We start from the raw sequence: 13,548 nt of genomic DNA, 5'->3' as shown, positions 1-13,548 counted from the left end.
GCCGGTGGGAGCTCCCCAACCCTTCTTTGTGGCCCCACGCCCTTTAACCAGCTGGCCTGCCCGGTGCACGGGGACCACAGACTCTGGCATGGGGAGCAGCCCTGGTCCTGGGTCCCTGGACCAGGGACTCGGTTAACTTCAGCATGGCCCCAGTGGAGGCTGCGCCCCTTCTCTGCTGTCATCCCCGCCCCCTACCACAGAGACCTGCCCCTACTCTGCGCCCCGGGGAGTGGCAGTGCCAGCAGCTCTATGCCAACAAGCAGACGGCCTATGAGAAAGGAAATGCAGAAACCATCTCCGTCTCCGGTCCATGAAGACAGGCCAGGAATGCCACGTTTTCAGTTTCCCCCATGTGTAATGTTTCGTTCATGTAGTTAAATAATATTTTCCTGGAGAGCAATAGTTACAAAGAACGCTGACCCCCAGAGAGAGCAAGTCATGTTAGCGTGTGCCTTGGAACTGGTGCAGACAGCCCCAGATTCTGTGAGCCCCGCCTCCACATGGCTGAACCAACCGACAGGTTTTCTCTGAAGAGTCCTTGGCAGCAAAGCAAGTCCATGGGAAAGCTCGGCCCGCGCCCCGGGTTTCCGCACCCGTCCCTGCAGTGCCGCCCTGCCACACACCTTTCTGTCTTCCTCCTTTTGTCACCCAATGAGGAAAAGCCCTCCTGGAGTCGGGCAGTCCGGGTGCAAAGCCAGGCTCTGGCACTCAGCTGTGGGACCGCAGGCAGTCGGCTGAAATCCCTCCGAGCCTCAGTTTTCTTACTGGTGAAATGGGAATAGGAATAAATAATTCCCATTGGCTTACTTCTCGGGGCTGAGGCTGTGCAGGAAAAGCCCTTAGCTCGGTGGCTGGTGCTCGCTTCTGCAGGGGCAGCGTGAGGCCATGTGAGTCCAGGGGCACGGAGCAACCATGCTGTTGCACGCATCGGTTCTGCGAGTCAGCCAGCTGGAGAGGACGCGCTGGGCAGCTTGTCTCTGTTCCACCATGTCTGGGGCCGCAGCTGGAGAGATGGAGACTGAGAGGGACTCGAGGCCCAGGGCCAGGGTCTCTGGACGTGCTTGGTGTTGGCTGTCAGCTGGAGCTGCAGCTGGGGCAGAGTGGGTGGGTGCGTGCTGCCTCCCGTGAAACCAGGGCCACCCCACCACATGGCAGCCTCAGGGTCCCCAGACTCTTGTGGCAGCGATTCCCCAGACAGGATGTCCCAAGGTCAGGGTGGAGGCTGCCTCGCAGCATCTGTATGACCCCCCCTCGGAGGCCACATAGACTGGTTTTTGCCACAGTGTGTAGGTCAAGGCTGTCATAGAAGCTGACCCAGATCCAAGGAGAGGGGACGTAGACATGACCATTCAGCAAGAGCAGTGTCAGAGGACCCATGCACGTGTGTTAAAACCACCACACAGCTGGTTCACGGCTGGGAACAGAGGCTCAGCGACAACAGCAATGACACCTAGTCTGTGCTGAGCTCACACTCTCTCCTCCATACTGCCCACGTGTTCACTCAGTGACCCTCCCACCGGCCCTGTGACCTGGGGCGCTAATCTGCTCATTCTCTGGGTGACGGGCCTCGCCTCAGGCAGGGAGCAAGGGGCAGAGCCTCTGGCTGAGTCCAGGGGTCTGGACTGGTCACACCTGCACCAGCAGCGAAAGAAGGGTGCAGGTGAGGCCCCGGCATGCTCTGGGCTCAGCACCTGCTGCCCCTTGCATTGCAGTGCCATACGCATCCTGCCCCCGATGACGGCCTTGGCACACCTGTGACTTTCCTGCAGACACTTGAGGCACACATGGTTGGAGCTCAGTCCTTAGAACTGATTTTGTGTAAGAATCAGAACTCCAAACCCTGATTTGGCATAAAATACCTCTCTCTTGCCCTAGCCAGGGGCTTCTGGCTGACTGCCATGGTAGGAGAGCCTGGGCGTTGGGCTCTTCTCCATCCCTAAACACTCCCTGCCTCTCTCAGCTTGCTGACCATGGGCTACTAGAGGGAAGGACAGTCTTAGCGATGGGTGCTGCTGTCTTGGGACACAGGTGACAGCCCCAGGTGACAGCTGCTAACACTAATGCTTCCTTTTACATGGGCTTTTCAGAGAACCCAGAGGTCTCCTACCTGGGCAGATGCACAACCATTCTGGGTGCCACCGCGGCCCCTTCCATGGCCTGCCGCGTCTGCCCCATCCAGCCCCTTGCTTCTCAGGTCCTCTCAGCTCCACACCAGCACTCCTCATGGGGGCCACCTTGGTCCTTGGGCCATACTTTCCTTGTCCCAAGAGATCTGTGAGTGCAGCTAAGCCCAGAGCGGCCACCACTGTCCTAGGTCTGTGGCCATGTTGGCTTCTCAGGCCCAGGGTAAGACACTGGTTGTCCCCTGAGTCTCCCACCTGCTGGGGATATATTTCAAGCTCCCCAGATGGTCTGTGGAGACACCCCCACACTATGATTGAGTAGAAGAAATGACCCTATGGGTGAGGGGTGGGGACTCCCCTTCCATGTGCTCCTCTTTCCTCCCTTTATTCTTGGAATGCGTGAGGGGCCCCTGGGTGCAGGGCTGTAGGGCTGGGAAGCCAGTTTTCACCCATCCCCTGGAAGTGTAATCTGCCTTGTTGGGAAGCGTCCTGCCCTATAGCCTGGTAACGTCAGGGTCAGGCTGAGGAGCCGAGACTCGAGCCTGGTTCAGCCTGACTCTGCTGCCCTGCTGCAGCCCCGCTCCTCCTGTGGCACCAGTGCTGTCCCTGGCATTCCTTGCTCCCTGTGGCTTGGGAGTCTAGGCCCTCTGACTCCAAGGGGGACGTCTGGGTCTCACCACAGTTGAAGGGTGATCGCTCACAATAGAGACCCGTGAGAGCCGCATGTGTAAGAAACAAAGAATGTGTGTGAATGTGAAACGAATCAGCTCCCAGGCTCGACCATGAAACCTGGCCAGAGAAAGGTTTCAACACAAACAGGCTTTCTGTGCAGAGGGGCCCGTGTGTCCCAGCATGCCACAGGGCTCTGGCAGACCCAGAGGAGGGCCAGTCCCTGCCCTGGGAACAGGGTCTGAGCAGGCGCAGGACAGAACCGCCCCCGCTTCAGGTTGGATGGAAGGACGCCCTGTGCATCACACACCCGGGAGGGTGGTGCTTTCAAGAGCTCCAGGTCACAGCAGTTATCACTCCCCTTCCCCAGTGAGGAGACTGGGCCAGGAGCTCCCAGCTCTGCCCCCGCAGAGCCGAGACTGGAACAGGAGTCTTGTGACTCCAAGTCGAGTCGTTCTCTCTCTGCCACAGCTGCCTCCCATTAATTTCCAGTGCATGAGACTTGGAAAGCACCCCCAAAGGCAGCAGCGGGGCTGCCAGACTGCTTAAATTGGGCAGTGCTGACCCAGGGCAGGGCCGCTCAGATGCTGCTGGAAACCCATGGGAACGAGGCTCCCCATCCCAGGCCTGTGTCCTCCTTGGCAGAGCCACCACGAGCCCCATGCTCAGCCACTCGGTACACGCACTGTACTGCAGTCATCCTGCCCTGCGCTGTGCACTGAGACACAGCCCCTGCCTCCCAGGGGTCTGGTGGGAGAGCCGGGCAGTCAACAGGAGACCTCACTCAGTCCTTCGTTACAGATGGGCAGGCGCTGTGTCTGAGAGGTGGGGGCCATCCGAGAGCAAAGGGCGGGAGGCCTAGACTCAAGAGGAGGGTTCACTGCCCTCCTTGTGAGAACTCACTCTGTAAAGCATGGATTAAGGCTTGTAGCTCAGTGTCAGCCCTCACTGTTGTCTAACTGAACCCCTCAAGGCAGGAGATCCGCAGTTCTTTCCCTCTATTCTCTCTCTTCCAAGAGCAGCTTCCAGACTGCAGAGGAGGGCATTCTAGGGGCATGCCAGGCTGTCTGCGGGGGTCCACAGGGCTCCAGGCAATGCTCTGGCACTGGCTGGCTGACCCAGGCGGCAGGCGTTGCCCCTCCGGTTGGCTCTCTGCAAACCCAGACGGGAAGAAGGGGGAGTTCCGCTGTGCATTCCAGCTGCAAAGATGGGTGCTGCCGGCACGGCCACCTCTGGGAGGGAAGATGTGCTCGCTGAGGCCAGGGGCTGCCCAGGCCAGCAGGACAGGGCTTTGCTTCTGGGGTGCCTTCCTTTAGAATCACAAACGAAGCAAGATCGAATTCCCCCTGCACCTAAAGTGACGCTTCTCCCAAGTAGCTGTTCTGGTGACCCTGCTTTTACACAAGGTCCTTTGTCTTCTCCTCATCCCACAAATGCCACCATTCTCCTGGCTCTCTGCCCCAGGCCTTCCCTCTTCTTACTGAGTTTACAACCGTGCATGATGTCACTCCCACATGGGGCTCCATACACCCTTGTGCTGCCACCTCATACACATCTGTCCCCAGCTGCCATCTGTCTCCTGAGGGTAGCACCCATCTACCCAAGGGCTTCCCAACATCAGCCCCAAACTGAATTTCTCATTGTCCCTGAGTAAACAGACCAGCCTCCGCTGGGGTTACCTGCACACCCCCTCCCACCACCACCCCCACCCCACCCCTGCTGGCCCACCTCCTAGACATCTCCCACCCCGTCTCCCTCCCAGCCTTCGGTCTTGGCCATGTCCACGTGCTTTCCAGCCAGAGTGAGCTTTCTAGGGTGCAAATCTGAACACTTTACTTCCCCTGCTAAAAATCTCCACGTCTTCCCCTCCTTAAACTCTAGGCCCCTCCCCAGACCCCGCAGCTCACTTCTTTTCCTCAACACACACATGCACATGCACACGCACACGCATTCCCCACGCTCAGCTCTTCAGCTAGTTCCTCTGCAGCTTTTTCTGCCGTCTCTCCTCTGCAGCTTTTTCTGCCGTCTCTTGCCTCAGGGTCTCTGCACGTGCCACCCCCTCTGCGACGGCCGCCACGCTGCTGGAACTCCCGGCCAGGCTGGAGGTCAGACCCTCAGGCCCTCCACGGCTTCCGTGCTCCCGGGCACACTGCCCACGGCTCCACTGCTCACCAGCTGCTGTCCTGGAGGCTCTGAAACCCTTCCGACCTCAGGGCCCACATCTCAGCATGGAGACAGTGGCAGTGCCTGTGTGCAAGGGGGAACACCACTTCTGGCGCTTTATAGACGCTTGCTGAATGTCAACCATTGGCATTACCACCGTTGCTATCGCTAGGGTAGTTCTACTGTTGGTATGGTTGCTGCTGGTACCCGATGTCTTGTTAGGGTTCTCCTGTTGAAGCAGGTGTCTGCGCAGGTGTAACCACCAGGTTCCTGTCCCTGCCCCGTAGGCTGTGAACCCCAGCATGGCAGCTTTCCACTTCGGCCTGGCTATGCGTCACCCGGCCTGGGCCAGGGGACACCCACCGCAAGAGGGAGGGTGGGGTACAAATCCTTTCCTCCTCTTGGGGGTCTGCCAGGTTAGGCCACTGTTCCCGCCTGGTCAATGCGCAGTTCAGGCTCAGAGGTTCGAGGTGACTTGCCCTTCACTCAGCCTGCGAGTGGCAAGTACCAGTGGGGGCCCAGGTCTGTCTGCCTCTGGATCCCAAGGTCTTTGCCATTGCCGTCCGTCACCCTTAATCTTGTCCATGCCAGAGTCATGATCAGGAGGCCTGTGCTGCGTTCTCTACCAATCAACAAGTGGGCTGTTGGGCAGCCTGTTGGTTTCTTGAGAAAAATGTAATGAAAACCAGATTTTTTTCCCAACGTGATATCTCACTCCCCACAGACTGTCAGCTCTCATATATTCCAATAAAACTGCTGAAGAAACAGCCACTTAAAGAGCTTTAAAGATTATTCATGGAAAAATTATGCTGAGGAAAAATAGAGCAATCCTCTGAGATAGTCGAGCCACATGGTCAGTTTTTCCAGCTGTCCATGCCATATCAGGCCAGGCAGTGGGGACCACACTCTGCTAAGCGAGGCCAGAACCCCAGCTCATTAGCACTGCCCCACCTCTGCCCCTGCCCGCAGAACATGGAGAAAACAGCACTTGTCAGCTGCCTAGCTCAGAAACTAACTGTTCCAGAAGACACGTGTCCCTGGTGCTGTCACATGGTGGCCATCCCAGGCTCAGTGGTGCAGGAACGTGAGGCCTTTCAGTAGCAGAGTGTCACTTACTGCCAGAGAGGCCACCCCCACTCCTAGGTCCCAGCTGAATGGAAATTCCTCGGCTTCAGCGTCAGATCCAGGCTGTTGGTCAACAATGCAGTGGGTGGGAGCGGCCAAGACCCAGGGCATCCAAAGTGGCGTTTGTTTGACCCTGGGCCCTGGGAGATCACAGCCACTTTTGCCTGGGCCCCCCACCCTTCCCCCCGCTGTACTGAGGAGCATCTGAGGCCAGCCATGCTTCCCAAGGCCATCCGATGCTTCAAAAAGAAGGAGCAGATCCAGGCCTCTTCCTGGAGGGAGAGTAAAGAGCCAAATGGAGGAGACAGAGATCGAATTGGAGGCTTGAGAGAACTGGAAGATGGTGATGAGAGGCAGGAGCGGGAACCACGGGGAGACATATGCAGAAGGAGTGAGCAGGAAGGCCTAGGATGTTACCCGAAGAGCCTCAATGGTGCAGCCCTCACTGCACTCGCAGCTGGTTCAGAGAACACACCCAGCACCCCTCCAGCACCTGACCGGGTGTACTCTGAGCATCTCCTTTAAAACAGTGATAGTCGAAGCAGTCACTGCATAGGACTCAATGGACTGGGGTATGGAAGCGACCAGACAAGCCTGGCACCCCATCAGTGCATCGCACATTAGTGTCCTTCACCTTCCTTCCCTCACAAGTAGCAACTGCCTTCTTCGTTACACGCTGCCCAAGGGAAGTGCTTCCTGCCATTCAGCTCACCTCGAACATGTGAGTGTGTTCCTTCTTCCCCCACCTCCCCCCACCTTCCCCCACAAAGGCCTGGCCTCCGAACTGTAGAGCTCCTCCCCCACCACGCTGTACCCCTGTGTTCAAGTCCTGTGTGTAGGAGGCATACACGCCCGGGCTTTCTTGCCTGTCAAGTGGGCCTACTAAGTGTGCCCACTCCATGAATTGCAGCCCGTGTGCACAGCATGTGCCAGGCACAGGATGTCCAACCCGCAGTTGTCACTGCTACAGCGCCAGAGAGTTGAGTTCCAGTTCAGACTGCAGGGGAGGAGCCACAGGACTTGACCTTTACAAAACATTTTCTGAACTTGGGGTAGGAGCCAGCGTGACTCAGGCAGGGAGGCCGCAGTCCCACTGATAAACAAGGCGAATTCCGCCCTCTGCACGGACTCTGTGACTGAGCAGCATGTGCAGAGCAAAACAGCAGCGTGGCTTCCACCCTGCCTCTTCCTCCCGGGAGCGGCTGCACGAGATGTTTCCTCCGGGACAGAGCTCACTTTCGCTCCAACTCTGTGAGCGGGAGTTCTGCCGCGGGGCGTTCCCCAGAATCGCGGGGAGAGCCATCCCAGCCCGCCCGAGGCCCTGTGGTCAGAACCTCCGTTCCCACACGCTCGCCCGAGGACACTGCTGCCGGCCCTGGGCAAGGGCCGCAGCCTCAAAGGAGCCAATGGACAGTGTGGAGCTGCTCGCCAGGAAAGAGTGCAGCTGCGTTTGTGCTTTAGCTGCAGCATCAGCACCCCCCACGCGGCGCCATAGCTGTCCATGTGTTCGTGGTGGTGGTGGTGGTGTGGACAAGCCACCGCACCGCCATCACGTGAAGGTGTGGCACGTACAGCTGTGTTGAGTGCGTGAGACCTAACGATGATAATAAATGGCTATGTTAACTGCCTTATGTATTTACTATACTTTTAATCATAATTTTTAAAGTGTATTCTTTCCACTTGTAAAAAAACTGCTGGAAAACAGTTTACTGTACCACACCAGCAGCAACCTCACACATCTCATGGTTTCCGAGTCTGGGTTGCGTCATTTTCTCCTCTGCTCGATTTAATCTCCTGTTGTTGTAACAGTGATGTGCTGTGTGGGCTTGTAGCTGGAGCACTAGAGCCCGGGAGCAGCGCCGTGCAGCCCAGGCGTGTGGCGGACTGCCCCCCCAGGCTTGGTCCAGCGCACCCAGAACATGTCCTGTCGTTGCTAAGCAGCACATGACAGTCTTAGGGGTTGGTCTGTCAGAGCCGTGTTCGTAAGACGCCGTGTACAAGCTGGAATCGCTACCTAGGATGGTGTGCCCTGTACCCTGCCACCAGGCTAAGCCGTCCAGGTAGCTGCACCCCGAAGCAATGAAGTGTGGTGGGGTCCCCTCATTAAGGTTCCTTGGGCTGCAAACAGTGGCATCACCAGTGTGCCAAGGGCTCTGGTGAGAAGCCGATGAGTGTTCGTTGGTTTGGCAAAAATGAGATCAATGGAAATGTCATTAGATTTTAGTGCCTCGAGGGGTAAGTGAGAGAGACAGAGGCAGAGCAACAAGAAGCACAGGCCTCTGTGTGAGGAAGCGTGATTGGCAGGGAGGAAGCTCTGGGGCCAAGAGACCTTATTTCACAGAAAACAAGAGACTGGGGTGTGTTGGTAGGCTGGGTCAGGGGCCAGAGGGAGAAGGGAAAAGTGATGGAGCAAATGAATGCTCAGAGGAAGCAGGAAGGACTGGAGAGGAGAGACTGGCCTTGGATGGAGGAGCCCCCCTGCCCCAGGCCCGACGGGAAGGCCAGTGTGGATGGGGTGTACGTGGGGACAGCAGGGCCGGTGCGAGATGGGACCTGACAGCCACGGCATCTTCGTGGAAGGAGAGGGTGCCGTCATCTGAGAGTGAGGGGAGCCGTGATCTGTGCGGGGGCTTCGGGAGAGAGGTGACGTTTGCTAAGAGTTGGTGAGGGGAACTGCGTAGAAAGTTGGCCATGACCTAATGAAGGGATTGGTGGTGGGGCCCTGGCGACATGAAGGAGAAGGTGTGTGTGCAGAGCGGGATGGGAGGGAGCAGCAGAGACTCAGAGCTCGAGGAGACGTGAGTTGCCCTGCCTCGGGAACCTTCCCAAGTGCCGGAAGCGAGCCAGCCGTCCGAGGGGGACAGGCTGTGGTATTAAAGAAATAAAGGGCCAGGCATGCTGGAGGAACCATCAGTCCCTGGTGGATCTGCACCAGCTTGTGGTGGAGGACCTGGAACTCTGGAGGCAGTGCAGGCCTCGCAGGGCCCCCGGAAAGCTCCCCAGCACAGCCAGGCAGCAGCCCCCGATTGGCTGGGTGTGCTGTGCCCTATAGGAAGTGCAATGCCCTGGTAGCTAAGGCTTAGCATCTTGGGGTCCCCTCCCTTCCTGAGCCACGGGGTGCAGTCAGTACTAAAGAGTACAGCAGTGGGCAGGACCACACCCCTCAAACGTGGCTGTGGTGTGGCCAGGAGGAAGGCTCCATGGTGCTCCATGGGACTGTGGCCCCAACCTCCTGACTCTGGTGACCCCCTGTGGTCCCCCATACTGGGGCTGGAAGACATGCTAATAATTGTAACAGAACAAGTATGAGTGCTAACTGTGAACTCTGCATACATTACCTCATGGCTCCTCCCAGCCCCCTGCAAGGTGAGTTGAATTATTTCCACTTTTCAGATGAGGAGACTTGAGTCTCAAGGGAATGAGTTAAGTAACCTCTCCAAGGTCACCAAGGCTGTAACTGATGGGCCCAGTGTCTGAGCCCCTGTCTGCACAGCTGTGCCCTCATGCAGGAAGTCCTCTGCCTCCCCTCATAAGCTCTCTGTCCCTTTTGTTGCACAAGTGGGTAGAGAAAGCGGCCGTGGGGGGGCGGGGTGGACAGGGGGGAGAGCACCAGCCTTGGAGTCAGAAGACTTACTGTCAAGTCCCCACTCTGTTACCCAGCTGGGCAGCCTCGCATAAGTCATGCCCTACCAGGTGCTGTGCACAGCAGGACACTGGCTATTTTGACTGACCCGGGCATTAGCTACACTGGTCAGAGTCTCACGAGCAGAAAGCCATGGGGCTTGATGACCCTTGTCCATCTATGACAGCCCGGCCCAGGGCCTTGCCCCAGAGCCAGGTCCCTGGCCCCTGTGCCTCACAGCCCCCATCACCGCGCTCTCTGCTCTGTTCACAGGCCCCTCCACCGGTCCTGCAAGGTTCAGCCGGAGGCCCACCTGCCCTGACACATCCGTTGCTGGCAGCCTCCCCACACCCCCAGTCCCGAGACACAGGAAGAGCCACAGCCTGGGCAACAAGTGGGTAACCGAGCGAGCCCCACTCCGACCGGAGATGGGCTGGGCATGGGCTGAGGACTAAAGGGCTGCTGGGAGTGCTTGCCCACCAGAGTTCTCCCCACCCATCTGGGAGTTTCTGACAAGTACTCTTGGTATCCCCGGCTGGTGACCTCTCCCTGCACTGGTGAGGAGGAGCCGGGGCGGTGCTGGCGACAGCTGTCACCGGCTCAGTAGCCGATGGAGGATTCATGCAGGGACGGGCAAAGAAGCAGCGGTGGGACTCCTCCCTAAGGTCACCCCAGCTCCATTAGTGCCACCCTCGTGTGAGCCCTGAGTCCAGCAGGCTCTGTGACTGTTGTGCAGCCAGCACCAGTCGTCTCACAGTGCCTGCCAGTCTCGGGGCTCAGTGGCTCTGCTTGCTAAGTGCTGGAGGGAGCTTGCAGAACAGTGGCCCTGTGGGTTGACAGCTAGGGGACACGTGTGGTCCTTGGCGTGGCCAGAAGCCATGCCCATGTCCCCAGGGTGTTGGGCACAGGCTCCTAAACAGTTGGGTCCATCCCTCCCTCCAGGCCCGTTGCTTCCTTTCTTCCTCCCATCTTCCCTTTTCCTCCCTGCCTTCCTGCCTTTCGCCACTAAGACACAAGCCACAGCCAGCCCAGGCTGGTGCTGGAGCCCCTAGGACTGGATGAGAAAGTGGTTGCTCTCAGTGTTCAGGGCCTGCTCCGTGCCTGTCAGGCATGGTCTCATCGTGCCCCCTGGGGCCTCTGGGTTGGCGCTGTGCAGTGGGCACCGTAACAGTGAGTCCAGTGAGGCTCTGGGCTGGGGGCGGGGAGGTGAAGTACCGTGCGGTAGTGCGTGAGATTGGAGCAAGGCTCTGGCCCCTGTGTGTGCGACTCCAGAACCAGACCTGATGACCACAGGGGCGCACTCCCCCACCGCTGTGTGCCCCGTCACTCACAAGCACCACCCACTCACCAGAGCCTCATAATCATCTTGGGAGACAGGCAGGGCAAGTACTGTTAGTCCCCACCTAACAGGGGGAACGGAGGCCCAAATGAGGGATGTGACTTGCCCAAGGTCACGCCGTGAGATGGGGCCGAGACCGCACTTACGCTGGGTTCTGGGCAGAGCTCCGTGTCCTGCAGGCGCGCCGACCACTCAGGAGCCCAGGGCAGGTGCGCCACTGTTACTCCACAGATAAGGAGCTTTGCCTTCTCTCTTCCTTTCCGTTTTCCAGTATGATGTGTCAGTTGAGTGTAGTTGAGAGTAAAAGTGCAACTTTCCCATCGGAGAAAGCGAGGCACCTGCTGGATGACAGTGTCCTAGAGTCCCGCAGCCCCCGCAGGGGCCTCGCCCTCACCTCCTCCTCCGCCATCACCAATGGACTCTCCCTAGGTAAGCGTCTCTGGCCTGCACACGCCAGCGGGCGGCCACGGCCCAGCGTGTGCTCATGTCTGTCTGTCACTGTGCGGTGCCCGGCAGCCCCCCAGCCCTGCAGAGAAAGCTCCCTGCAGGAGTCACCAGAGCCAGGGGCTTATCACAAAGTGACCTGGGCTTTTCCTCATCCAGCTGGTGGCCCTGAGCATGGCAAGCAGGTGGAAGGAATGGCCAGACACATACTGGAGACCCGCCGTCAAGCTGGGCCAAGGCCTTGTTTGGGCTGCTGCCCCTGGGGGAGCCACAGGCCCCAGCCAGCAGGGCAGAGCTGGGGACGCTGCCTGAGGACGCTGATGGGCCACCAGGCGCTCACATGTGTGCTTGTCCTCACACCAGAAAGTCAGGGTTGGGGGGTGAGATGGCATGCCTGAGCTTCCTCGGGAAACAGCGCTTGCGTCAGCAGAAGGGACCGTGCTGCTCAGGCCCGTGGGGAGGTGGTCAGAGTCAGAGCAGAGGGTGGCACTGAGCTGTGGTCTGGGCTCCGCCCCCCTGCAGTGCCCAGGCCACCTGTCACTGCCACCATCAGACAAGAGCGCTCTCTGCTGGCCGTGCCCATTCGGCGTGCCTGTGCTTCTGTAGTCCTTGTGTCTGTGTGTCTGTCTGCTTTCCTTAATGAGGAGCCCTCCCAGTGCCAGGGGCAGTTTAGACAGTTGCTAGGCTGGGGTTTGATCTGGCGAGGCCTGCAGGGTGAAGGGCCCACATGTATGAAGAGGAAAAGGGTGTGGGGGTAGGAAAAATGGGCTGGAATCTCATGTCCTATGTGCCAGCGGCATGTGGCCAGTGTCTGAGGCAACATCCCTCCAGGGACAGCCATCTCCCACCACCAGCAAGTGACAAGCAGGGTCCTGTCTGCCTTCTGTCTTGGGGTGGGGTCATCCTGCTGGGACCTAGTCGGGAATGGACATTGGTGTGGCTCAGAGGCACATGCACCCCAGAGAAGAGTCCCAGGGGCATTATGTCGGGAGCAGGCTGGTTAAACCAGGGGAGCAGTCTTCTCAGAGACCTTAAAATGCTGAGGGCATTGTGGGCCACCAGGAGGCAGCAGAGTCTGCAGGTCCCCCAGTGTCGAATCACGGAACCCTCTCCTCTGAGCGGCACGTGCTGTGGGATGTGGTCTGAGCCAAGCTGGGAAATGTCGGCCCAAGAGCATTCAGCTGTTGACATCCAGAAACTTCCTGAGCTGTGCCGGAGCAGCCCAGGCCCTGCCCTCCCTGAACAGGACACTGAGGAGGACGCAGGGCTGCCTGGTACCCAGGCGGGAAGCCAGCAGGCACTTCGGTTCTCAGCTCCTGCGTTTGAGGAGCTCGCGCTGTTTCCGACCGGAGCTGAAAGCCCAGGAGCAGGTCGCCATGCGCATGTGCCCCGCTGGGAGCCGAGCTGGTCCTCTCTGTCCTGTAGCTCCCTTCAGGCCTGAGACCCCCACTCCCCTTTCCAAATGCCCGGCCTTGATGCCATCAGGTAGCCCAGGCAAAGTGTGCTGAACCCAGGTGCCTTGAGGCCTAAGGGGCAGTACCAAGGCATGTGGCATCAGCGAAGTGACAGAATAAGATCTCCCTGCTGTCCTTGTGGCTGGGGGCAGGCCCTGGAGGGCCCTGAGAGGCAGGATGTCTGAGTCAGCCCCAGAGAAGCAGGCCTGGGGAGGGGGGGATTGAGCTCCCCCGTTTGGAAACTAGCCAGTTGTCTAAAGGGACCCTCCCTTGAGGCTTTTGTCTAATGCTGGGCAGCTACCCAGTGACCAGTGTCTAGTTAGGACCTGACCCTTGGGGGAAGAAGGGCTTATCTGGCATCTGTCCTCACCAGGTGAGGGCTGTGCTGGCACTGGTTTTTCTTGGCCAGAAGGGAGGCAGTGGGGAGCCGGGCCGGGCCAACAGAGGGCTAAGGACCCCAGTGGTCCCGGGACAGGCTGCTGCAATGCCCACCCCCAGTGGGCAGCAGGAAGGGAGTGGAGGACCCACCTGGGAACAGAGGGACCCTCCCAGGACAGAGAGGCAGACATAGGGGCAGCAAACCCCCGTCACAGTGACACCCACAGGGTC

At 58.8% G+C, this 13,548-nt stretch overlaps 1 protein-coding gene across 8 annotated transcripts in view; it reads left to right on the top strand.

Moving 5' to 3' along the window:
- Window positions 1-13,548, top strand: part of RALGPS1 (Ral GEF with PH domain and SH3 binding motif 1) — a 233,640-nt gene that overhangs the window by 197,497 nt on the left and 22,595 nt on the right. For 6 of the 8 annotated variants that reach the window (XM_037158690.2, XM_037158892.2, XM_037158833.2 and 3 more), the window contains 2 exons: window positions 9,976-10,096; window positions 11,313-11,470. In XM_037158690.2, the coding sequence (XP_037014585.1) occupies window positions 9,976-10,096; window positions 11,313-11,470 (279 nt within the window). The remainder of the gene's footprint in view (window positions 1-9,975; window positions 10,097-11,312; window positions 11,471-13,548) is intronic. The other 2 variants (XM_037159020.2, XM_037158960.2) reach the window with 1 other exon arrangement.

The sequence above is a fragment of the Artibeus jamaicensis genome, unplaced genomic scaffold, assembly GCF_021234435.1.
Source record: "Artibeus jamaicensis isolate MK-2021 breed Jamaican fruit bat unplaced genomic scaffold, CSHL_Jam_final contig_471, whole genome shotgun sequence".
In the NCBI taxonomy this organism is placed as follows: domain Eukaryota; kingdom Metazoa; phylum Chordata; class Mammalia; order Chiroptera; family Phyllostomidae; genus Artibeus; species Artibeus jamaicensis.
Note: the sequence above shows the minus strand (reverse complement) of the source record. Positions and strands in the feature narration are given on the sequence as shown.